This window comes from Nansenia antarctica (genome assembly GCF_963989245.1).
Source record: "Nansenia antarctica genome assembly, chromosome: 4".
Taxonomy (NCBI): Eukaryota; Metazoa; Chordata; class Actinopteri; order Argentiniformes; family Microstomatidae; genus Nansenia; species Nansenia antarctica.
Genome location: NC_137689.1, coordinates 16,088,454 through 16,114,524, shown reverse-complemented (window position 1 = coordinate 16,114,524; position 26,071 = coordinate 16,088,454). Strand labels below are relative to the sequence as shown.

The window sequence follows — 26,071 nt, the reverse complement described above, 5'->3', positions numbered from 1 at the left end:
TGGAGTGTGTGTGCACGGTGCGCATGGGCGGAGAAACTGCCGCTGTTATTATTGAAAGAATTATTTCTCTTATGAAAATGGCGTCGAGTCAGGGAGGTGTGGGAGCAGTGACGGCTCTTCAAACCCATCACTATCCGAACGGACCTCACTGGAACCCGGGGATCAACCAGCACCATCAGCACCAGCTCCACACGGCCCGCAGCCTGGACCGTGCCCTGGAGGATGCAGTGTGCTCCGGGACGTTGAACCTCAGCGGGAGGAAGCTCAGAGAATACCCCGGAATGAGCTATGATCTGACTGATACAACACAGGCAGGTGGGTTTGCGAAGTGCTGTCCGCTCTTGAGACCCGCCGCTGGCCTCAGCTGGTTCAAGCAAATAGGCGCGTCTCCACGCAACAAAGTCGCCTACCCACAATTGGTATGCAGACATCGCAGAGATGCGTGTACTTTGTTGCCACGGGCTATTTGCATGTTTCTTCCCAAACGATGCTGCTCACGGTGCAGTGGATAGGCTACAACAGTGTCCCGTTATCTTTGTTATCATAATACCATTGTAAGGATTAGATTAGGCTAAATTGTAGGCAATAAAAATAAAATGTGCCATAATGTAGCCTAACCATGTCGTTTCGTTTAGAACGATGCCGCTCGTGGCACGGCCAAGCATCTGGTTGTTTTGGTCGCCCGCTCCTGTCGCCCCCCTGTTGCGACCATAATAATGCATGAATGAAACGATAAGCGCACCCTGTCCGTCCGTGCGACAGAGGGCTGTAAGGCTACGTTAACAATGACTATAGGTGAAGCATAATATCAGCGAATGAGAAGAAAATAGTCGCACATCCTTGCTCAATTAAGATTAAATAGCATTTTGAAAAGCATGTTAGTGCTCTCTCAAGGGCTATTTTGTTGTCTGCTGCAGCCCGAGACAAAAGATGCACCGTCTCATTTTAGTCCCAGTGTGTATGGGCGCATTACTCCATACAGGCCATCTGTATATGGTTTTATCAGACCGATTTAATCTGTATACGGTACATAGGGAATCAATACGGTATTTATTTCCGTGTACGCTAATTACATAATTTTATTTAATAAATGTGAAGAAGAAGTATTTTTTGAAGTGGCCAAATATTGAATGGTGATATGAGATTGTAGCCTATTGGTTCATTTGGAGCGCCTGCCATTACACGGATTGATGACTTTATTCTGATGGCATAGTGAAAGGATAATAGTCATATTCGTTAATGCCATGATGTTTTCCTGCAGCTTTTCTGCACTGCAGTATTTAATGTATCGGCGCCGTCATGCTTTTCTTTTTTGTCCCTGATTGTGTGGCCTCTGCAGCCAGGTACGCTGGTGGATCGCTGGTGGTGATGAGAGAACCACATCAATGACTAACTGAAATGACATATAGGTCTACTCTCTGTCCCATGCACAAACTCATGTTTTGACTAGGCAGTTGTTTGATCCATGAATGAAGCATTTATATTAATTCATTTGGCATTTTTAACGCTGGAGACTACAGCATAGCCCATTCATAATGTCAGTAATGTCAGGGAGTTTTTGTCTCTTTGGGCTGCAATCTTCAGTCAAGGCTTGTTCCATGTATCAACATATCTGATATTTATCCTGAATATATATATATATACACACACACACACACACACACACACACACACACACACACGCACACACACAGCACACTGTTCAGCACACTATTTTCCTTTTGCAGACCCACAGACTAGAATAACTGTTTGAACTGTCTGAAAGACTGTCAGGGTCTCATATTAAGATGGTGGTTTGGTGTATTTGTTGTATTTGTGGTTTGAGTGTCTGTGAAAGTACCATTGGTCTTGATGGGCTTTGTACACAGATGAGCAACTATTTGGCAAAAGCAAACAATGAGAACTTCACATCTCAGAATGCCTGTATTTTAACAAAGAAAAGGAGAAATGGGGAACACAAGCGTAGTCAGCAGCCTCTGGCTCAGATTGCAGAAAGTCCCCTGCCAGGGATGGGGATGAAGGCGAAGATTAAAACAGGTTGCACAAAGGTCTTAGTGAAAAAAATGCAATGAAAAGGTTCCCGTGATGGGATTTGCGTCTTTGAATAAAGATGTACGTCCTAGATACATGAATCCTCTCCTCCCCGCTTTGATTTAATCAATCTTACTTTGATGTGGTGTAGTTAAATTATACATGCTATTTTCTTTCAACCTATTAAACTAACGAGTTGCTTTTTTCTCTGTTTTTGGAATGATATGCATTTGTTAGTTGCTACAATTGACTGAATCAGTGCAGTGTGAGTGGTTTTCAACACATGGCTAACGCAACTCAGAGTGATTCATGTGTATTGTTGCTATGCTCTGTTGCTGGAGAAGTCATGAGAAGAACTAGAGTCATGAGAAGCCAGGACTGGAAGTTAGCGTGCCGTGTACTATTTCTGGTCTGCCCGGCCATGTGTGTGCAGTGTTGAGAGCACAGTCTAGTTCTGTGATGAATCATCTAGCATGTGATGTTCCCATCATAAGCTATGTTGAAGGCAAGACCTGACAGATGTCGTCCGCGAGGTAGATAGGTGAGGCTTATTATGAAAGAAGAGTGACTTGCTGTCCATGCTGATGATAATTTAGAGTGATTTGAAGAAATCGTGGAAGAAGACAAATGACTAATTCTAGTACTGCTGTGGTCTTGTGTGTGTAATGCTTGGTCAGTGGAGTTTATTGTTCTCTCCTCTTTTAGAAAAGTACTGATAGAGATGGAGAATCCTCAATGCATTTCAAACAGACAAACAAAGGCGTTTCTACTCTCTGGGCTGTCCTCACTTCAACTGAGCGGAAATTATTCTGTTCAAAGAACACTGTAGTGATAAAAGAAGATATGCATTAGTAAAATACGTAATGTGTTCTATTTCCATTTTTATTTAAAATCCAAGCACAGGTTCCGAAAATGGGAAGAACTCCATTTCTGTTTTAGACAGTTTCAAACATTTTTAGGACGACTGAATCGGCTCTTGGAAGAGCTCTTGATAGATTATGTAGAGATCATTATGATGATGAGTGGCCATTATTTGTAATTCTATATTCTTCATACTCTAAATCAGTAGTCAATTCTGGTAGTCACCCATGGAATAATAACTGATATCAAAATGAAGCAACATTCCGTAGGAAGAAGAAGAGTTCACCCATTGCTGGTGAGCAGGATCTGAAAATGAGGCAATGTCTTCATTTTGGTTTGCTGCTTGGGGCAAAGTCTCATGCAAGTCTATACAATGCTGTAAAGACACGCTAATCTCTCTGATGTAGTGGTACATCCCATTTCCTTGAGTTGGATTTCATCGTTACATACTATTACTATTGAAAACCCTTGAACCCTTTACCCAGTAGACAGAGCCTCTTTACCCAGTAGACAGAGCCTCTTTACCCAGTAGACAGAGCCTCTTTACCCAGTAGACAGAGCCTCTTTACCCAATAGACAGAGCCTCTTTACCCAGTAGACAGAGCCTCTATACCCAGTAGACAGAGCCTCTTTACCCAGTAGACAGAGCCTCTTTACCCAGTAGACAGAGCCTCTTTACCCAGTAGACAGAGCCTCTTTACCCAGTAGACAGAGCCTCTTTACCCAGTAGACAGAGCCTCTATACCCAGTAGACAGAGCCTCTTTACCCAGTAGACAGAGCCTCTTTACCCAGTAGACAGAGCCTCTTCAGGGAAGACGGAACCCTTCCACTCTGTGAACAGAACCCTTTCAGACAGAATCCTTTCAGACAGAATCCTTCCAGACGGAACCCTCTCAGGCAGAATCCACTTGGGCCTTCCTGTTCTGAATCCACCCAGTAAACAGAGCCATAGAGTTTACTTTTCTCAGCCAGTATTACACTAAACAGAACTCCGCCAGACAGAGCGTTCCCAACGGAGTCCTCTGAGCGGGCGGAACACAGAATCATCAGATCGAACGCCAGAGCGCATAACCTCTTCAGACCAGGGGGAGGCTGGTGGAGGTAGACAGTGGAGGACAGGCTTGTTTTAATGCATGGAATTGAATGAGGAATGCATTCCATTTCATGCATTACAATGAGCTTGTCCTCCATTCTCCCCTGATTCAGACAGAGTGTAAAGACTCTGTGCATTTTGCCTTGCGAATGTTGGACACACAACATGGACCGCAGCTTTCTAGTGTATTGGGTCCTTGCAGTGTCATGTAGTCTGTGTGTTGATGCAGCACTTTGTTTAACATAGTAAATAGCAGCAGTGAAAGTGGCTCCTCCCTGTTAAGTGAACCGGAGATTCAGCATGTGTGTGGTGTTTGCACGAGACACTGACAAAGAGAGAGAAAGGCGAGCTCACACAGAGGTGTGTGTTTGGGGTATACTATTGACAGTTTGCCGGCAGTCAGTTTGTTTCCCCATGGGAATGTGTGACAGTTGTAAGCCGACCTTGGTGAGAGTCTGGAGAACAGAGCCTCAACCTGGCCAGATGGAAGAGCCAACATGGCCCAAACCTACCCCCAAAGAGACAAACACCCTGAATGTTTACCCTGAACATTTTTGGCCTATGCAGGGTGTTTGTGTTGACTTTCAAAATACTGTGATTGTGTGCAGCATCAACCTGTACAAGTAGCTTTGTTGTAGTGGTGTAGCTCGACCTTGGGGCTCCGTCAGGGCAACCCCTGACAACAAGTGAAAAGAAAACAGGATGCTTTTAAAGAATTGGACACCAGCACCCTCCCCAGTTCCCGGCACTACCAGTCCCACACATACTACCACTCCCACGCACACACACACACACACACACACACGATCAGGGCGATTGCACCACTTAGTGCTGACGGGAGAGATCCTGTATAAACAGCATTCCAACCGAGCTCCCCTCCCCTCCATCTCATGTCCCTGTAGTCGGTGAGGAAATGAATGCACGAGTGTAAAAGGTGGGAGGTGTAGTCGAGACACCCCAGAGTCATGTGACAGTACAGCAGGGTTTTGACAGGCTTCTTCCATCCGTACTACTTCATATAGATTAGTCTCGGAGGCTTTGCAGTGATAGCCCCAGACGACTGCAAATCCAAACACCCATCCCCCCCCCCCTCAGGGCGCTGTGTAAGAATATGCCTGTACATGTCTGGGGATTTCAGATCGTTTGCCAGTGACAGAATGTTTGTTTCAACAGTGTACTGCCTTGCAGTCCTCTCTCCAACACTACTTTATAACAAAATTAACACGGATATTGTTACATTTTCAACCCTATTGGTACACGTTCAAGTGTAAAGTGTATCAAGGATTTGGGCTTCTGTTAGCTAGTCCTGTTGTTGTCTGATGTGCTTTAGTCTTTTTTTTTTCTGAGTAGGGTCCCACTCATATTTTTCATTTTATTGGACAGATATAGTGAAGACAGAGGAAAGTAAGGAGAAGAAGGGAGAGAGAGCATGAGCTGGATCCGAACCCATGCCGACATGGGCATATGTGTGCACTATAGACCGCGGTGCTAGACCACTGGACCACCCCAGGCCACAGACTGATAGCTCTTTTAAGTGCAGAATTCTATTAGTGAGTTTTTATCTCAGGCCAAATGAATATGATTAGCTTTGGGGAACATCGCTAAGAATGTGTTTAATTCTGAGCCAGGTGTCTGCTCTGATTACGGCTGCTGCCCACAGGTCATCTCCAGCAGCACCCATCATCATCATGTGAGCCCAGGAGCCCCACTCACCCCACGGATCGGTGTTCTTTGTTCCAAGCGGGCACACTGGCCAGGGGATACATGTGACTAGAACCAGGTTCACTTGCCCCATACCCCAATGTGGCGTTGTAAGGAGAAAAAAACACAGTGAACTGGTAGGGAATGCTATAAGCAAGAGGAGACGTTGTACCTGCAGGTGTACACCCCTGTCCCTGGTGATTAATGGCCGCCATTTTGCACCCCAGCGCACACGCCACACATCAATGCCTTGGGCTAAATGAGGGATTATTCAGCCACTTTACCCTGGATAATGATCTATAGTAGAATGTGAGAGTAGGAGCTAAATGCCACGGAGCTTTTGGTGAAGTCTAATTCGCACTTAAAAGTCAATGCAAATACCAAGGCTCAATATGCAGACAACATCCAATGGAAAAGGTTTGGCCGAGGCATTAGCCTACCCGTGAAAAGTCTCATCACACAAACCTTAGCTTGAACCCTGTTACCCTTTTCTGCTCTGAGCTTCATAGCAGTCAGACCTTATCCATTAGTATGAACTTGTGAATATCCATTGAATAGAGCATTTCTGCTCCTGATGGGGGAGACTGCAGCAGGGAGGTTTGGCAGGAGGATGCCCTGCAGCCTGGTGGGCCGGAGCTCTGTGGGCACTAACAGACGGACAATAGTCCCACTCTGCCTGCCTGCCCGACTGCCTGCCTGCCTGTCTGCCTGCCTGCCTGCCTGCCTGCCTGTCTGCCTGTCTGCCTGTCTGTCTGTCTGTCTCTGCCTGCCTGCCTGCCTGTCTGTCTGTCTGTCTCTGTCTGCCTGCCTGCCTGCCTGCCTGCCTGCCTGCCTGCCTGCCTGTCTGCCTGCCTGTCTGCCTGTCTGCCTGCCTGCCTGTCTGCCTGTCTGCCTGTCTGCCTGTCTGCCTCCCTGTGTCTATATGCCTACTCTTGCCACAGATGGCGTTTGGTCAGGGTCAGGGAAGGAGGCTGAGATGGACAGCATTACAAAAGCACCCCTCTCCCCAACCCCCCTTCTCCATCGACCCCGTGGGCTTCAAACGCTCCCCACAACAGGAGCAGGCGGCCTGGGCTTTGTTGGGCCCAGCGGGGGGGGGTCCTCGTCACGTACAGATGGAAGCCGGAGCAGCCACTTCAAGGTCCTGGTGAAGAAGACTGAACTGTTAGGAGGGTCCTGTAAGGACAGTCTATCAGGAGGGTCCTGTGATGACAGTGCCTAATGGCAGGGTAGAAGTATCATTAGTAGAGACATTCAAAGCATGATACATGATCCATGAGCCAGAGCCTGTCCCTCCTCACGTCTATCTTTCCTGTCTTGCTTGTTTATCTCGTCCCTTGGTCCCAGCTTTGTTTCTCTCTCTCTCTCTCTCTCTCTCTCTCTCTCTCTCTCGTGTGTGTGTGTGTGTGTGTGTGTGTGTGTGTGTGTGTGTGTGTGTGTGTGCTGTCTGGGCTGTGATCAGAGCTGTGGAGATGGGCCCGAGTCCTGTGTGACTGGGCCATGTGAGAACAAAGCCCTGTCAGAGATGAAGGGCTGCTCATACACACAACGCTCTCCTCTATACTGCTGTCCCATGTTATGCCATCACAGCATGGGACCAGGGAGTCATAGCTACGGATCAGTGTTTTTGATACATCCGTATAGAAAGGAAGATCAAGCCCCACCCTGGCATGAATGATGAATGTAGGAAGACGACATCTCACAACAACACAGGATTTGCAACAAAGCCTTTATAGGCTGCTGGGTGCCTTAAGCCTGCCATTAGAAGGTTTACGTGTGTGTGTGGGGGGGGGCTCTGTGTGTCTGTGTGTTTGGGTGTGTGTGAGAGAGAGAGAGATGAGGTGAGTGTCTGTGTAGATCTGTCTTTGTTTGTGTAAGAGATAGGCGAAGCCCGTATATATCCCACATGCTTTTGTGAAAGAGTGAAAAAGTGATCAATGTGTATGTTCCTGAATCTATTCGGCTCTCCAGATTGTGTGGTACTTTCCAATAGGTTTGTATGAGTTTGTTCTCAATGAAGCCACTGAATGTATAGCTGAATAGTTTAATTGTGGTATGTAGCCTAATTGTATGCAATAATGGAAATAATAGTGTGTGTGTGTGTGTGTGTGTGTGTGTTCAGCCATAAAGAGGCAGCGTAATTGAAAGCCCTCTGTGTTTATCAGGGGCTGTGCAGCTCCTCTCACAGGTCTCTAATTACTCTGTCAGGCTGTGATTATCTCCAGCTCAGGCTCCAGCACACACAGGCCCAGGCCACATGGGCCAAATCAACCTGCCTCAATGGAGACACCACATCAGCACGCACCTAGTTGTCAGAGGGTCCAGGGTCCAGGGTGTGCTTTATATCAATGGCTGTCCCCATGTATTTTTTCTCAAGCGTCTGTGTCTACGAGTACATTATGATGAGGTCTGAATAAACAGGTATGTTTAAGTACGTACGTGTGTGTACCAAAACCTAATTTATCACAGCTGTCAACACATTGAGTTGACTCGCATGAATTGTCTTCCCACGTTGATGAGATCTGAGCTCAAGGTCACGAGGTCGTTACGGCTAGCTTCTGACCTTGGTCAGGATGATCGGTCTGACGGACTCATACCTCAAAGTAGAAGAAGGGGGGTGAAATGAATGGATGGAATATAGAACAGGGAAGGGAGGGGACGACATCTCTGTCGGGGTCCACTGACCACAGACAATGCTTGGGGTCTGTTTTCTCCTCGGATCCCCTCTGGCTAATGGAGGAGTATTAAAGGCAGCCCAACATGGGTCCATTTGCAGCTCTGTCTCAGGGGAGGTTGTAAGTGATACATCCTCCGTTTTGGAGGCAGGTTGTGAGTGGGAGTGATATAGTGTGACTCGCCATCCATCCATCCCCCTTTCTCTGCCCATCTACCACGGAGGGCCCCTCCCTGCTGTAGATGGGGGATGTGGTCCCTAGAGGGGTGACGTGGGGTACATTGGCAGGGGTGGAGGGGGGATTATCCCCCTCTGGTACCCAGCTGAGCCCCACCTCTCTCGCTCTCTCTCTGCACCCATCATCTCCAACCCTAACCCTACAAAAGCTGTCGAATAGGCCACAACATTAATGTGATTTTTATACAAACTTATTAACTGGCCATGTCAGGGGTTCATATGTGGTAGACATTTGACATTTACATTTGAGTAATTTAGCAGACACTGTTGTCCAGAGTGACTCTATCTACAAGAATCAGTGCCACGAGTAGTCACAGTGCTAGAGAAAAACAAAGAAAACAATTGTTAGTTAGTTGTTTATGAGAGCAGTTGTGTGTGTGCGCGTGCGTGTGTGTCTGTCTGTGTGGTACCACCACCACCATCATGCATGACTCTACATCCTGGCTGCCTACATGAGACAGGAGGCTGCAGATTAGAGATGTCACTGTCACATGTCCCATCACCGCCACTCCCTGCTGTCAGTCAGTGGAACATGCAGATGTGTCTCTCTATGATATGCTTTGTCATGTCACGTGCCAAAGGGCACGTTGCCAGGTTTAGAACACTTCTGGTTTGATCCTTGCAACGTCTATACCTACACTAGAGCCATAATGGTGAGTTATTATTCGATCGGCGCTTTCTGTCCATCAGCATATTCATCATTGAGGAGAAGAGGAGGTTGCAGAAAGACACTGTTGTCTGCTCATCCCCAGTTTTCTCTTTGGGCTGTGGTCTTAATGTTGTTGCCCTGTTGTAGGGCAGCATATAAGGAATCAATCTCTTGGCTCTAGGCTGGAGGGTGATTTCTCAAAGAGAGGCGCCAGATCTCTGGGTAATGTAGTTTGAGGTGGGGACACCCTCTAGCCCACCTCTCACGTTGACGTGGTGGGGATGCTGGCTCCACTGTCTCTCCCAGATGGGCTGAAATCTAGGCCAGCTTTGGAATGCATGCCTGAGCTCATCTCTCTCTCTCTCTCTCTTTCTCTCTCCCTCTCTCCTTCTCTTTCACTCTCTCCCCCTCTGTCTCGCCTGCATGCCAGTCCTATGCTGACCACACTGAATGGGCTACCATCTGAATATTTTATGAGCCGCTCCGGCTTCTTGCAGATGGGAGGCTAGGGCTGGCGTCGCGATTGACCGGCGAGAGGCAAGCATCCTCATGTTGATGAATGGATGACTCACTCACTACACACATCAACCCGTAGCTGATTCAAGAAGGCTAGGTGGTTTGGTCTAACTGACAGCCATGTAGTTCAGATGTCGGGGATAGCCGGTGAGACCCAAATGATTAAAACACAACTTGATATATGATTAAGATGAAGTAAGTGCACAAGTGAAGATTAAGTGCACAAGTGCAGGTGTGTCATTTCTTGAAGAGACTGTTCACAGAGCCTTTGATGATGTGCTAGCATGTTGTTGACATTTCCTCAGAGGAGGATATTGGGTATGGTCACATGTGGTTGATCCACCTGACAGGAGCTCGTTCTATTGGACTGTTGGACCTGCTGGGTCTAGTATTGTTCTGGTCTGTGTACCTGTATGCTTGTGTTCTTAGTTGCGACTGTTGTTCTATAGATATTGGTATCTTACCTCGTCAGAACCCCACCATCCCACTGCCTCTGGAATGGTAGACAGGGACAACACTTCCCCATGTCATGTACACTATGTATTCCACACTCCCTCGTCTGGTAATGGACCTATCGCTAAGCCACGCCCCCTTTGAAAACTCAGACAAACAAACAACGCTTCACTGACAGTGACTGACTGACCGAACGTGACTGAATGACATTCAATGATTTACAATGGCGGGAGTTGGCAAATTTCACATTTCTGATTTACCACAGCAAGTAATAGACATGTTTTTTTTTTAAAGATACAATAATATTTAGTCTAGAAGCTTTTCACCATCAGATATTAGCGAGTTGTTTGTCCGAGTTTTCTGCCTGTAGTGACTTTTGCTGTGATATGATTGGACAATTTCTATTTCGGGGCGTGGCTTAGCGATAGGTCCATAGGCTTACTCAAAGATGGCCCTCTCATCTTTGGCCAAACAATCAGGTAATTCCAGAGCAGGGCCACTGGTGTCTGTTTGGGCTATGGTAGAGAGTGGGCGTCTGGGTGGGTGACTAGCAAGGATGTTGCTATTTGATGCCTTTGATGATGATCTGACTAGGATGTTTGTTGTGTTCCCACGCTGCCTTTGATGGCTCCTTCTCTGTCGCTCCAGATCTGACTAGGATGTTTGCCCCCAGGTTATGCTTACCCTCATTGGCTTTGGTGGTAATTCCCTGCAAACCCTGAACGACATGAAAAAGTCTTTCATGAGTGGAGGAGATACCATTTGAATGTGTCCTCCTAGCTTGACTTCAACGTATCTAAAAGATGTGAGAGGCACAGTAGAATAACAGGGATTTTAGCTTTTTAAAATGCATCTTTGCTTAATGTTAGGGTTGTTGGCAGCCTGCTAAGTCCTCTGAGTGACCGCAGAGCATCAGTACTGCCATCTCTGCCTTCTTTAATTAAATCGCCAGCTATGTTTTATAAAACAATGCACTCCTACTCACAAGGCTGAACATAAGACCAGTTTATTACACTGCCCAGGAACCAACTCTCTCTGTTTGAGGAACTCAGCTTTTGTTCAACTTTCATTTAGACATTTCAAGTGTGTCAGCACTCCTCTAACCACCTCTCATCCTTTGCAGTGGAAGTTCACATATATTTACAAATTAAATCAAGTACACACATGCACGCACGCACACACACACACACGCACACACACACACACACACACACACACGCACCCATACTGTGTAACATAAGCACACACACTCACATGTTAACATCTCATAGATGCATTTGCTTGCCGCTCCCTCCTGCGCTGCGTGTGGTTGCCATGGTATCAGGAGGAGAGCCTTCACAGAAAACCCTTCACAGAGCACTGCAGAGTATCCTTCACAGAGGGCCCTGTGCTGTAGTCTACACACAGATGAATAGGACAGCCTCGGGGACATGGATCAGTGGAGGCTGGTGGAGGTAGAATTCAGAGGACAGGCTCATTGTTATACATAAGGAATTCCATTCCATGTGTTTGATACCGTTCCTCATTCTATTCTATGCATTACAATGAGCCTGATTTCTGCCTCCCTTGGATAGACTAGACAGGTGATTCATCACTGATAGATAGCATCTAAACATGACATTCAGTATACATAGAGTATACTAAGTGTGTGTGTGTGTGTGTCTGTCTGTCTGTATCTGTGTCTGTGTGTGTGTGTGTGTGTGTGTGTGTGTGTGTGTGTGCGTGTGCATAAGCAGATTATTACGAGAAGTGTAAGGCTACTGTGCTGTGGTGGTAAACAAGAGTAAGCTAATAGCTTGTTGTGAATGGAGAGTGTTGGAGTAGGTGGCTGAGTTGCAGTGTTATTTGTGAATGGAGGAGCTGCAAGGCGGAGGGGGGGGCGGGGGAGGAGACCCTACCGTCTGAGAGTCCGCTGTTGTTGCCAGATAACTCAGCTGGGGTTGATAAGTGTTACAGTGTGCGGTTGAATTCTCCATCTCATTTACTACGGGGCAGGAGAATGAATGGTCACACACAGCCTGCGTTATGAAAATACAATCTTATAGCCTGAGTCTCTTTCTCCTCTCCTCCTTGACCTCTTCTCATCATTTTAACCATCACTTACCAATTCATGACCCATGAAATGAGCGCTAGCTCTGCGCATGAACCATTTAATTCAGCGACATACTCTCTCTACGAGGACAGCAATAGTGATAGGAGTCACCTACTGTGTACATGTGACCCACTGCATGAGAACTGAACCCTATGATGCGCTCTCTGAGGTCCTGCGCTCCTGCCTGTGTCGACGAAATCCTTGGCAGTTCCCCCACTGTCGCTGAGGTGGGATCTCCACGGTAACCATCAGGTCCTCCCGACACCTACAGTAAGGAGAGTGGGGTTAGTAGTTTGTTCGCAGTTGAATTGAAGAAGAGCATGCGTCAACTCTAAAGCTATTACACAGACACAAGCAGAGGAGCAGCCAGCCAGGCCCACTCTCACTTGATCGATATGGGGAAGACTCTGAGATGTGAAAGAGCCCTGACATGAATCGTATGACTGAGCTGAGCCTGACTGACAGTACAGCTGTGTGTGTAATATAACTGGCTGAAGGGCCTAATGTAATTTCAGACCTGTCTTTGAGGAAAGGGCCTTGTACCTATCGATCACTCATTCAGACATATTGATTAGTGAAGACTGCCTGGAATCAAGCTGCCTTCCCAAAGGGTTCCACCTGACCCAATTTGCATAGTAGCTTGTGGACTACAGAGCGTGTGCTACTGTTTGACACCACATTCTGACCCATACAATATGGCACGTCACACTGATCTGTGGTTCTAAGCATATTGCGCAAAACACCATATTTCGCAACGCTGTAATGACTCAAGTAACCACATTGTATGAACTCCTAGTTTCTAGGTGGAGCTGATTATGGATTATGGTACTGGATGTGCACTGGATGTGTACTTACACTATCATTACTAACAAGGACAGTTACTGCACAGGTGCTGACCGTACTGGTGCTGTATATGTTTCCTGTAGCTGTGACCCTCACCTACGGCTTGTGTCTCTCCTCTCAGATCTATCCAAGAACAGGCTGACTGAGATCCCCCCGGACGTGTGTCTGTTCTCCCCTCTCGAGTCCCTCAACCTCTACCACAACTGCATCAAATGCATCCCAGAAGCCATCATCAACCTGCAGATGCTGACCTATCTCAACATCAGGTCGGTGGCTGCTGTGTACAGTACTGGGTTTCATCTGTCAGACTCGTTTACAGTATGGTATCATCAGGGAACAGGACTGGCAGAGGGCCCAGAATACTAACACTGAATAACACTGTTCTCTTATGACTATGGTGTTCCCCTTTCGCTACATTCACAGGATGATGTTGCTGGAGCATTTCCTCTTTCACAGAGCCGAAATACCCCCCAAAGAAAGACACAAACAAAAACCCAGCCTCTATGAGAGCCAGTTCTGGGGTGTTGAAATCGTATGCTTACCCATGCCAGTGTCTACTGAATGTTTTAGTTACTTGTATGTGTGTATGACTGTAATGTGTATTCTATCAATATAGACCATGATGAGGTAAATACTTCCCCAGTCCTCCATTTCACTAACATTCCTATCCACATCATGGTGCCGAGTTTACACTGAGTGACCTCCATTGTGTATTGTGTCTCCCTGTAGCCGGAACCTTCTATCAACGCTGCCAAAATACCTGTTCAACCTTCCCCTCAAAGTGCTGGTTGTGAGCAACAACAAGCTAGTGTCCATCCCAGAAGAAATCGGGAAATCCAAAGATCTGATGGAACTGGTGAGCAATGGCACACTGTGAGGGTGTGTGTGTGGGTGTGTGTGCACTCACGTGTGCGATTGTGTGCACGTGCGTGGGTGTGTGTGTGTGTGTGTGTGTGTGTGTGTGTGTGTGTGTGCATGTGCGTGCACTCAGGTGTGCGATTGTGTGCATGTGCGTGGGTGTGTGTGTGCATTTATGTGTACCTCTACAATACTGTCCTTTGTAGACATATCTCTGACAGACTGACCTCTGTCGCCCCCTGCAGGACGTCAGCTGTAATGAGATCCAGGTGCTGCCCCTTCAGGTGGGGAGGCTCCAGGCCTTACGAGAACTCAACATCAGGAGGAACTGCCTTCAAATGCTGCCTGAGGGTCAGTTTACATCCCCTCCCTAGTCCTTAGTCTCTCTCCATCGCCAACACGCCCCCCTCCCCCTGTAACAGACCATTGTAACTCACTCTTGTTGTCCCATTATTACATACAAAAATCCATACAAATCTATAGTCTCTTTTAACAGTTGCCGAAGAGAGCCTGTGTGTCTGGCACGGGAATGTGGCATGTAACATGTGTTAACCCTACCTGGATGTGATACCATGCACGTCTCTGCAGGATGGTGATATCACCACGAGAGGCTAAGCTACAATAATCTTATCTCTGCTCCTCCACTCATGCTCCCTCCCTCTCTCCCTCCCTCTCTCTCTCACCAGAGTTGGCTGATCTGCCACTCATCAGACTGGACTTCTCCTGCAATAAGATCACGGAGATCCCTCCTATCTACAGGAAACTCAGGCAGCTGCAGCATATTGTCCTCGACAACAACCCTATGCAGTCCCCACCGGCACAGGTGTGTCTGTGTGTGTCTGTGTGTGTCTGTGTGTGTGTGTGTCTGTGTTTTTGATTGTGGCCACATCTGTTCTAGCTTGTGTTGTAAATTACATTTGGCGCACATGGATACATCCACTGGCACTCTGCTGTGTGTCAGGGTACAGTGGTGCCACTGCCAATGCACTGGTTGATCCGGGCGCCACTTTGTGCTGAACAGTGCCCCCTAGCTGTGGTACAGCATACTGAGTCACGACCTCTCATGGCATTATCGTCTGATTCGCTTGGAACAGTGGCACCATCTTGTGGACATTTCTGCTCCCTTTGCTGAAATATGGTAATTCCTACTTGAATGAACAAAGCTTCCCTATGTGAACGATTTAAATAATGTGTCTATGTTTTTTATGGATTTCAGATCTGCCTCAAGGGCAAGGTGCACATATTTAAGTACCTGAACATCCAGGCGTGTAGGATGGATAAGAAGCCTGACTCCCTGGACCTCCCCTCCCTGGGCAAGCGCTGCCTCCCACAGCCTCTGACTGACAGGTACAGGCTCACCTCTCAACAGACTCTCATGTGTCCTATTATCATAACAGTCCTTATTGAATGTCTCCTTCAAACTGGATTATTTTTTGTGTAATCAGTATTTTATTTAATTTTTCAATAAACACATTTCTTGGCTTATACAACTTTTGGATAAAATGGTAACAATATCACTGAATAAGTCTTACTGTCGTCAAACAGAAATAATACAGAGAAAAGAACAAAATATAAAATTAAAATTAAAATAAATAAAAAAGCACCCATAGATTACATTTATCACTCATCCAATTTGTCAACTTAAGTCTTACTACCGACTAGCAATATATGATATATCCCAAGTAGCCTCCCCATTTTGCTGTGTATTGTTCAGTTCTGTCCATAGAACTGAAGGACATTTGTTTGTATGATGCCACCTTTGCCAACTCCATAAGCCATTCCTTCAAACTGGATTAAAACAAAATTATTACACACTCTCACTGCCCACTGCTGAGCTTATCTTCAGTCAATCCAAATAGGCTTGTTTGGTAGCATTTTAGAGGAGAATTTCTCTTATAAGGGGGGCTCCTGCCATTGTCATGAATGTGTCGTAACTAAAACTTCAAATAAAGTCTTGCTGATCGCTTCTGTTGCTCACCATGCATTTGTGCCTGTTTGCAGCATGGAGGACTTCTACCCTGGCAAGAACCACGGGCCTGACTCTGGCATCGGCAGTGACAACGGGGATAAAAGACTGTCTACAACAGAGGTCAGAGTTCACCCGTTGTCCTCAGACTGGACCGAGGCTTAAGCCTTTTCTCAGTTATTAGGAACATGACTGCTTGTGTCCTCTCCTCCGTCCTCCACTCAGATTTGACTGAAAACAGATTGAAGGACAGGATCGAGGTGCCCCCTCCCAATTCCTCCACTGCTTGTTAAGGACTAAGCGAGTGGAGGAGGGAGGAGAGGACGCGAGGAGTCGTGTTCCTTACAATTGAGAAAAGTCTTTACTGTTGGGAGTTCAAATGTTGTACACTGTCTTTGCAGCACACATACACACCACTCTTAACCCTGATCTCCCCCCACCACCTCCTCTCCCTCCCCCCCCACCTCCTCCTCTCCCTCCTACCCCCACCTCCTCCTCCCCCTACCTCCTCCTCTCCCTCCCCCCCCACCTCCTCCTCTCCCTCCTACCCCCACCTCCTCCTCTTCCTCCTCCCCCTACCTCCTCCTCTCCCTCCTACCCCCACCACCTCCTCTCCCTCCCCCCCACCTCCTCCTCTCCCTCCTCCCCCTACCTCCTCCTCTCCCTCCCCCCCCACCTCCTCCTCTCCCTCCTACCCCCACCTCCTCCTCTCCCTCCTCCCCCCACCTCCTCCTCTCCCTCCTACCCCCACCTCCTCCTCTCCCTCCCCCCCCACCTCCTCCTCTCCCTCCTCCCCCTACCTCCTCCTCTCCCTCCTCCCCTAGCCCTCCGATGATGACACCGTCAGCCTGCACTCTCAGGTTTCAGAGACGGCCCGTGCAGACGCTCTCTCACTCCTTTCAAAGAGTCCTTTCCAAGATGGCAAAGGTACGGCCTGTGTGAGGAAACCCATTCATTAGGACACGACGCACAGCATGTCTCTTTAAATGCTGCTTTAATTTCATGCTGTAGCTCTCCTCTGTGCATACTGACAGTCATTGATTAGTTCAAGGATAAGGTCGGATTTGTTTAAACAAATCTAAATCTATTTGATGTAAATACTAGTATTGTGAAATAAAACTATCCGGTCAGTTTTTTGTGGGCTGCATATTTTGATTCAACAAGCCAAGCATGCGATTCAACAAGCCATTCATCTGGGTTTTGCTACGTCAAATTATCCCTCATTACAATTATACCGCCCCCCTATCTGAGTATCTCTGCCCACGCAGTACTATCAGTATGTTTTGTTGGAGAGATAAACAAGAACTGGAGCAATTGCTGAGAGAAAATCGTTGTCTCCTATTCTGGTAAGACATGTACTGTTCCATAGATATCCATAATCAAAACACTACGATGAATATGTTAGAGATAGTTATGCTCGGGAGTGTACTGCTCGTCCAAGTCATCTGCGAGTTGGCATAATATACTGTATATCGTTTCGCTTTGACACGAACTTGCAGCGAGAGATTGGTCAGTCTGTAGTTTTCCTTTTCCAACATCGATATAGCAAGTCATTTATCAGCATATAATACTTTTCATGTACGCCTATGGCTTTCCCTTCAGCCGGCAAATACTACTGGAGAATTGTTTCGCAAGAGCGGCTATTCTAAAGTTGACTTGTCAAGGGAAATGCGCAACAATGTATTGGCTGAGTTCTAGGAAACAGTTGAATGTATAATTACACATAGCATCACTCATAGGCTATAAGATTGCTATTAGAAAGAAATGACAACGGCAGGGCTGAATGAATATCGAACGTGTTTTTTTCTGAATTGTTTATATTCCGGGGGAGTGTTTGATATAGCCTACTGTAGGTGTGTATGTCTATTGATGTAGCGCTGCCACCATCGCTATCCACTTATTCATCACATATTCATCACAGTGTTTTGATTATGGATATCTATGGAACAGTAAATGAAAAAAACGAGACAACGATTTTCTCTCAGCAATTGCCCCTGTTCTTGTTTATCTCTCCAACAAAACATACTGATAGTACTGCCGTGGGCGGAGATACTCAGATGGGGGGGCGGTATGAGACCCCAGCTTACGTAGGTGGGGGCAGCCCATCTGAATGGCGTGTTGAATCGCTGTTGAATTGATGTTTTCGCAAATACAGTCCACAAAGAACTAACAGAATTGCTTTATTTCACAGTGTCTGTGTTAGTAGGGTTATCAGAGACCCACATGTATAGCACAAGCATTGAAAAGTGAGTTTTTCATAATATGAGACCTTGTAAAGTCATTCTTACTTGAGGTTACTCTACATGTGTTTAGATATGCAGTGTGTTTGACAGTCAGGACATTGTCTTGTGTTCTTCCCCTAGATCAGGAGCCCTATGACTTCATAGAGTCCAACCAAGAGGAAGAGGCTGCTCTGTCTGTGGGGGACGTGCATCAGGGCAGCCCGTATGTGTCATGTATAAAGGTACGTCACCAAAAAGATGAAAGGAAATGATTAATATGTTTACAGAACGTACATGATTGTAACCAAATGACACCAATTACCGGTATCTGAACAGGATTTCATTGGAGTGAGGATTTTTTTGTTTTGTTTTCTGTGCTCTAGGAATTGGAGAAAGTCATAAATAAGTCACACCAAAGCAAAGATAAGGAGAGCTGGAAAGAAGAGTCTGGGTAAGTGCCTGCGAAACAGGAAGCAAGTGGACCTTTCCTGTAAAATCACTTTCAATTTATATGAGACCAACAATTTTATGACACCCTTCAGCAGTAGTTGGTGTAATGAATCAACTGTTTATTTATGTAACTTTAACCTAGCATGGGATTAAGAACACATTCTCTTTTACAACAACATCCGGACCAAAAAGAAGCAATAAAAGAGCAATGTTGACGTGCCATACACTTGATGGTATTCCAGAGTTTGAGTAGTAGAGTCTATGGTTGGTTTCTAACTGAGTCTCCTTCTGGCCTTTAGCTCAGATAAAGAGCAGTTAGCTGAGGAGGAAGAGGATGAGCTGAAGGAGGTTCTGGACCTGAGGAAGATCGCCGTTCAACTTCTGCAGCAGGAACAACACAACAGGTGACTCTACCTTGTCCCCATATATTTCTGTTAACTTATACCCCTCTATTTTCTATGCCCCATCCGAGGTTTCCATCTACTTCTGTTCCCTCATCAGTGAAAGGACAGAGATGTCTTAGTCTGACTGTAAAGGAGAGGGGTGGAAGGAGTTTGTGTCAGTCTACCAGGATGTTAGAAAGGGGAGATAAGGACTTGAATTACTTATATGAATAACAGCCAATGACAGTTATTGGGTTTTACTGGACTCAATTTTACAGAACACTAGGTCTCTGACCTTCCTCAGTGGTGATCAGCCAGAGCTAATTCAGCAGGCACAATGTGAAAGAGTGGGATCGTTCCTGTCATTGTAGTGAGTTGTTATGTACACTATTCTCTGCATTCTATTTCATGTGCGCATGCACCTCAGGTCCTTCTCAGACACAGTGGCTGCCCCTCTCTCCCCTGAAGATGCTTTGTCATCACCATGTTCGAACTACAGTGCCTATAGAAAGTGATCATACCCCTTCACTTTTTCCACATTTTGTTGTGTTATAGATCCAATTTAAAATTGATTAAAACAAAACATTTTGTCAGCAATCCACACACAATACCCCATAATGACAAAGTGAAAACTTTTTTTGAGATTTCAGCAAATGTATTAAAATTGAAACACAGAAATACCTCATGTGCATAAGTATTCATACCCTTTGCAATGACACTCTTAAAATGTGCTATGAGTTCCAATGCAAGCAAAAGAAATAAACATGTGAATACCAAAGCATTTGTAATTACAACAATTTTCTGGGTGCATTATCTGACAGGAGTACAGGGGTGCCAATATGGCCATGACTGTATTGAGTGATTTGTTGATGACATTTTTGCTTTTTAGCTAATTTTAAGAGTGTCATAGCAAAGGGTCTGAATACTTATGCACATGAGGTATTTCTGGGTTTAAATTTTAATAGATTTGCTGAAATTTGCAGAACTTATTTTCACTTCATTATGGGGTATTGTGAAATGTATTTATTTTATTTAATCAATTTTACATTGAGTCTATAACACAACAAAATGTGGAAAAGGTGAAGGGGTATGATGACGTTCTATAGGCACTGTAGCTCTCTTCCCTCTTTGCACTAACAAACCTCCCTCTCATTGGCTCCCCTTTTCTCTCTACTTGTTCCCTTCCTGCTTCATCCATCTCCTGCTCCCATGCCTCTTCCTTGGACCTGATTGGTGCACACATGATGTATGGCCACTAGACGACGGTCCTTAATATGTAGAGCAGAGAGTCTTATTCACCGAAGGAGGGTGGCCGGCCGAGCACACAGGTAGAGAGAGAGAGAGAGAGTCTGTATGAGCTACAAATATGTGTGACAGCGCGAGATTGTGAGAGATACAGGGAATGAATGACCAGTATGTAAGTGAGAGGATGCAATAGTTTGGTACTGTACGTTAGCTGCTAGTCATATATTTGAATGCATGTTTCTGTGCCTGAGACTGCATGTTCTTAGTGTGTTTGTGGGATTTCATGCATGTTAGATCATGAGCGAGATTGTTTTGTAGGTCTCAGGGGCCTGGATTCATGTTCTTAAGAGGAAACGGCTCTTAAGAAGAATTGTGTGAATCCAGACCCAGTTGCTTAATCCAGCTAAGCCCATACCATGCCTTCCTGGACACATTTTTGCCTACAGTAAAAAAACAGAGCGCTCACACACGAGCTCTCTAATGCGTTGTTACAGACATGCTCTCTTACTGAGCCTCTCCCTGTCTTCCTCTGTAGGTTTCTCAGTCACTCTGGGAACTCCAGCAGCAAACAGAGGTCACCTGCCCAGGCCATCCGGAGGTATGTAAAAAAAACACACAAAAAAAAAAAAAAGTGCAGCAGCTTTCAGTCACTCTGCTGCCTGCTCCTGGAACAAACTCCCTGAAGAAATCAATCAGGCCCAAACCCTTAAAGTATTTAATTTTAATTTGGCCATTTAGCAGACGCTTTTAATCCAAAGCGATTTACAATTACGAATTACAGGGACATTCCCCCTGGAGTAACTGAAGGCTAAGTGCCTTACTCAAGGGCACACTAGTAGTGGTGAGGTTTCAGGCGGGATTTGAACTCGCAACCTTCCGATCACAAGTCCAACTCACTATCCACTAGACCACCACTACCCCCCACCACTATTTCAATCTAAGCTAAAAAACCTTCATGTTTTGCACCAGTTATGATTAAACACAAACACTTCTATCAATGTCTTTTTTCCATTAACTATTGTCTTTTTAAATGTTTTATCTATTTACTTCTTATATTTGCTTTTATTCATTGTCATTTTTATTTTCTTATGCTCCTCTTGCTGTAATTTTAAATAATGTATGTAAAGCACTTTGAATTGCCCCTGTTGTATGAAATGTGCTATACAAATAAACTTGCCTATGTACTGTAACTACTGTGCTGTAGGGCTCTGACAACCAACATGGCTACCGCCCTAATACTCTGCCCAGCTTCTATTCAATCAAATAGAAGATTATTGTCCATCGATGATGGGCATTTTACAATGGCATTATCCAGTAGTAACACATTACGAAACCTTGCATAAGAGTCATATGCACACACCTTCATATCATATCTGCCCTCTGCTACATATCATGTTAATTAAAAGAATTAAATCTAAGTGTTAATAGTTGATAACTGATACCAGTCTCTAGTGTCACAAATGGCTATGTTTAAAGGCCAGTGTTCCCACTCCGTGTGTGAGTGAATCAGATTGCATGTAAACACTTTCCTGTCTCTCCTAGTGCTTCTCTGGATGAAGGAAGCAGTGCATCGTCACTGCTCAGCGGACAGGTAGGGATCTCACCTGGCCCTACCTTGAGTTCTCTATACTGGAAATACAATGTCTGTCACTGTTCATCCCATCCACTTGTTTACAAAGTCACCCACATGATGTTTTATGTTACTAATGTATGGGGCCATTTCACCCATTGTTTCATACAGCAGAAGCTTTATTCATAAGTCACATTTCAGTTCTCATGTTGATCACTACTGTCTCTTTCTCTGGGAAGGACCCTGACCTCACAGACGACGACACAGCATTCTCAGAGGTCATCCATTTCATTCATGCCTTTTTTCTCTCTATCATCATCTCAACATGGGAATGCTTGTCTATGTGAACGTTAGCTTTTTATAATTTAACTTTGGGTTTTTGATAATGGATTACACACACACACACACACACACACACAATGATGTGCTTTTGGCTAGTCACCCATTTAAAGTTAATGAGAGTGTTAATGATGCTGATGCAGTCGCAGGGAATTGATGCGTTAACCGTGCCTTGAACTTACACTGGGTGTTTCTGCAGCCCTCCTCCTCCTGCTCCTTTGATGGAAGCCTGAAATCTGAGCTTTCGGACACAGAGCCAAAGTGGCCAGAGGTACCTCCTGTACTCAACCAGAACGAGGAGCGGAGGAGGAACAAATACTTGAGGAAAGATTATCTAAAGGTATTTTTTTAAGTCACAAAAGTTTTGTGTCTGAAAGTGGGTCCAAAGCAAACCTGATAGAATTCTCCCAAAGTCTGTCTCAAACCTTGTTTATAGAGAGTTAGTGGTATTTGTAATCCCTCATTTCAGCTGTGTCATACACAGACCCATTACCAGTAACATGACTGATGACTTACCCCCGGGATATAGAGCATGTGAGCTTGTCATTACTTGCTCATTTTTAAAAGGAAGTTCCCTGTGCGTCCATGCATGTCAGTTAATAATCACCCGTTGGTATTTTGGGTGTGGAAATTTCGGAGGAAATGTCTGCTCAACAAACCAAAACCAAACTAAAACTAACTGACATTAGTGGTTGCCACAACAAAGTTGTTATATTATGACAACAATGTTGTTATACTTTCTCGAACAGTATTGGAAAGAGTACTCAATTTCTTAAAGCTAAAGTAAACATACTTGATAGAATTGTAGAATTCAATTTTAAATGTCTATTCATCTGTAAGGCATTTCACAAAAAAGTGGGTCCCTTGGAATTATGCTCCCCTTATGCTTTATGGAGACAGTAGAAGGGAATGGGGATGAAGTAGAGATACAGTGTGGAAGGTGTTAATGGGTGGTTTCAAACCCTCACTCCCAAGGGCTGATATTAGCATGGAGACATGTAGCACTAAGGTTTACTTAGAAATGCCGTTTGAAAAAGTGAAAGTTGCTTCTTGGCTGCCCTGCATCCACTTTGAACAGAAGAGCTCTACCTCAATGTCGTCATCATCTGCACTACACACCTGAATACCCACCCATGCCTGACCTGCTTTAGGCCTGCTCTGGGGAACTTAATGTGCTTTGCGTAGACTTCGCTTCTCCATTTCTTCAGCTCACACACTGTCATCAACATCATAATTCAATATAGCCTTTTCAAATAAAAAATAAAAAAGTTTTCATAAAAGCATTTAATGTTGATGTGTTTAACCTTGGTGTGTTTTCCCTTCTCACAGTACAAGTGCCAAAGTGCCCGAAGAAACTCCAGTGGGAACGATGAGTGCGAGGTGAGAATGGATATCCGAACAGATCAAAATCTGCATTCTCAAAATATTGTGTTCATAATGCTTACGACATCCTGAAATATCCTCTTCAAATTAGATTGTGCTCAATTGCCATACAGTTTCAAGACTAAAACTCAAGGTTAGTTAGTCCATCATTCTGTCATGTCTGTTCTGCAGGAGGGGATGCGTAATACAGATTTCAGCACAACGCTGACAGTTTTTGGTCTGAAGCCACGGTCAGGTGAGTGCATGATTCATTGAGCCTGTGTAGGTTTTAGTACCATTTGAATGCCTCTCAAATCAGCCTGTTTGCGTTATGTAATTTCTCTGTGTGTGCAGTACATTAGTACTCTCACTACAGTCCTGACCTTTATTTGGTTTCTTTTCTCCCTTAATTTACACCTATAAATAAGTAGGGTGCTTCGGCACGTTTAACGATAAATTCCAGCGAATTAGTCAGTTTGTTACCTGCAAGAGAAATTCTGGGGAAATCTGATCCTGCTTCAGCATGTGCTCGTTAGTGGTCCCTGAGAGAGCAGAACCCGTGTCCTGTGATCTCTGTTCAATTTGATCTATGAATGGAGTTCCAGATAACTCCCAACCTCTACCTCCTGGATGTGGTCCCATAGAGATAACACTGATGCAGGCTGAGTACAATGGACACACTGTGCACAATGGACTGGTATTCCAACAGTTGAGCAAGTTATTGCTGTATTCAACAATATTGTCCTCCTGTACTGTATATCCTATGTCATGAAGACAAGCAAAGAATGGTAGAGCTGTCCCTTCAGATTCCAACACCTCAAATGTACTGAAGTGCACAGTCCAGTGAATAAAGGATATCTTAAGCGTGGGATTTATTGAACAACTCTTGTTTGACACTGAAATACATCATACTATTCCAGTACTTGCCATAGCCCTGACCTCCCTGGGTTAGTAGATGGCTTGTCTACCAGGCCCAGTGATTCTCCCAAATACACAGACAAACATAAGATAAGCAGCATAGCATTCCCTACATTTATTTGGTGCTTTTCCATTCATGTGGGGTTGAAGCATACAGCTGAATGTAGACAACCAATGGCATGAGACGCGTACTCATTTCAACAATACACTACGTTTGAGTTGGACAAACGTTGATTGCGGAATCTCTTTAAGTGATTCTTGCTTCTACTTCTATAACACCAGTGTTTCCTCCTTTTGTTGTTGTAGCATTTACTCGGAGCAGTAACCGTCAGGAATACAGCTCCACCGACCCCAGTTTCACCATGAGGAGGAAAATGGAGCACCTGAGAGAGGAAATGGAGCAGATTGGTATACTACGGCAGGTCAGGAAAACCCATATGGCAAACGATATTATTATTATTTTTTGTTATTGACCGTTATGACAGTTGACAGCTATTTAACTAGTAATGCTGCTATGTGTGATTAGATTTATATGGGCTGCAGTCTGCTAGTGAACTCCTGAGTTTCAAGAGTTCACTAGCAGCCCTAATTTATTTTATTAACCAACTGTTGTACACAGAATATACCAAAATACAGCCAGAAATTGAATCTTGACTCATGCTTGGATGTTATACAGTTGTATCAGAACAAGCATTGTGACTGAGCATTGTGCCCCTGGTCCTAGCATAGATTTGTTTTTCTTATGATGGCTGATGTCTAGATTATTCACTTGTACTTTTCTGTGACTCTTCTCAGAACCTGGAATCCAGACTTAAGGTGCTGCTGCCAGACGACGTTGGAGCTGCTCTGATGGACGGCGTTGTCCTATGCCATTTGGCCAATCACATCCGTCCCCGGTCTGTCGCCAGCATCCATGTACCCTCCCCTGCAGTGGTAAGCTAACCCTAACCCTTTTAAGACTGCAACCCCTGAAAACCTTCTCTATGCTTATTTACACCACACATACGTATGTGGGTGAGCGACTCTTCCCAGATGAACCCGTTCAGAACAACACATTGTTTCTCCATGTGTCTGCTAACCTCATTGCCCAACTCTATCCCATAGCCAAAGCTCAGCATGGCGAAGTGCCGCAGGAATGTGGAGAACTTTCTGGATGCATGTAAAAAGCTTGGTGTTACACAGGTAAACACAATTTCACCATCCACCAATCACCGTTCCAACAAAAACATTCAGTGCCTTAGCACAGGAACATTAATGCTTTGCACAATGTGTCCTATCATAGCTTGGGTGCCTTATTTTAGTCAACACCCTTTTTGTTTTCCAGTATGATATGTACATGTATTTGACTTGTATGACTTCTCCAGTTGTTTAAGGCCTGGCTGCTACTCAGCGTGAATAGACAGACTTAGGTTTTCAGTTTTAAAGTAGATAAAAAGTAGATCATTTCTTCTATGTCTTGACTGTGTGTTGTATCTTTGTTGTGGCAGGACAAGCTGTGTTTACCTCACCACATACTAGAGGAGCGTGGGCTGGTGAAGGTGGGTATGACTGTCCAGGCTCTACTGGACCTGCCTGCCTCCAAGCCCACCCAGCTGTCTGCTGTCTAA

The 26,071-nt window shown here is 45.2% G+C and overlaps 1 protein-coding gene across 1 annotated transcript; it reads left to right on the top strand.

Annotated features, from left to right (window-relative positions):
• Positions 1-65: 65 nt before the first annotated feature.
• lrch2 (leucine-rich repeats and calponin homology (CH) domain containing 2) lies at positions 66-26,071 on the top strand (the record flags this gene model as incomplete). Its single annotated transcript, XM_080530190.1, has 22 exons — positions 66-315; positions 13,273-13,417; positions 13,881-14,007; positions 14,255-14,360; positions 14,696-14,832; positions 15,226-15,356; positions 16,011-16,098; positions 16,800-16,902; positions 18,339-18,439; positions 18,581-18,648; positions 18,947-19,051; positions 20,290-20,358; positions 20,811-20,873; positions 21,818-21,866; positions 22,085-22,123; positions 22,384-22,524; positions 23,514-23,564; positions 23,739-23,802; positions 24,771-24,886; positions 25,260-25,397; positions 25,569-25,646; positions 25,952-26,071. The coding sequence occupies exons 1-22, from the start codon at positions 72-74 to the stop codon at positions 26,069-26,071; spliced, it is 2,283 nt and encodes a 760-aa protein (XP_080386316.1). The 5' UTR covers positions 66-71.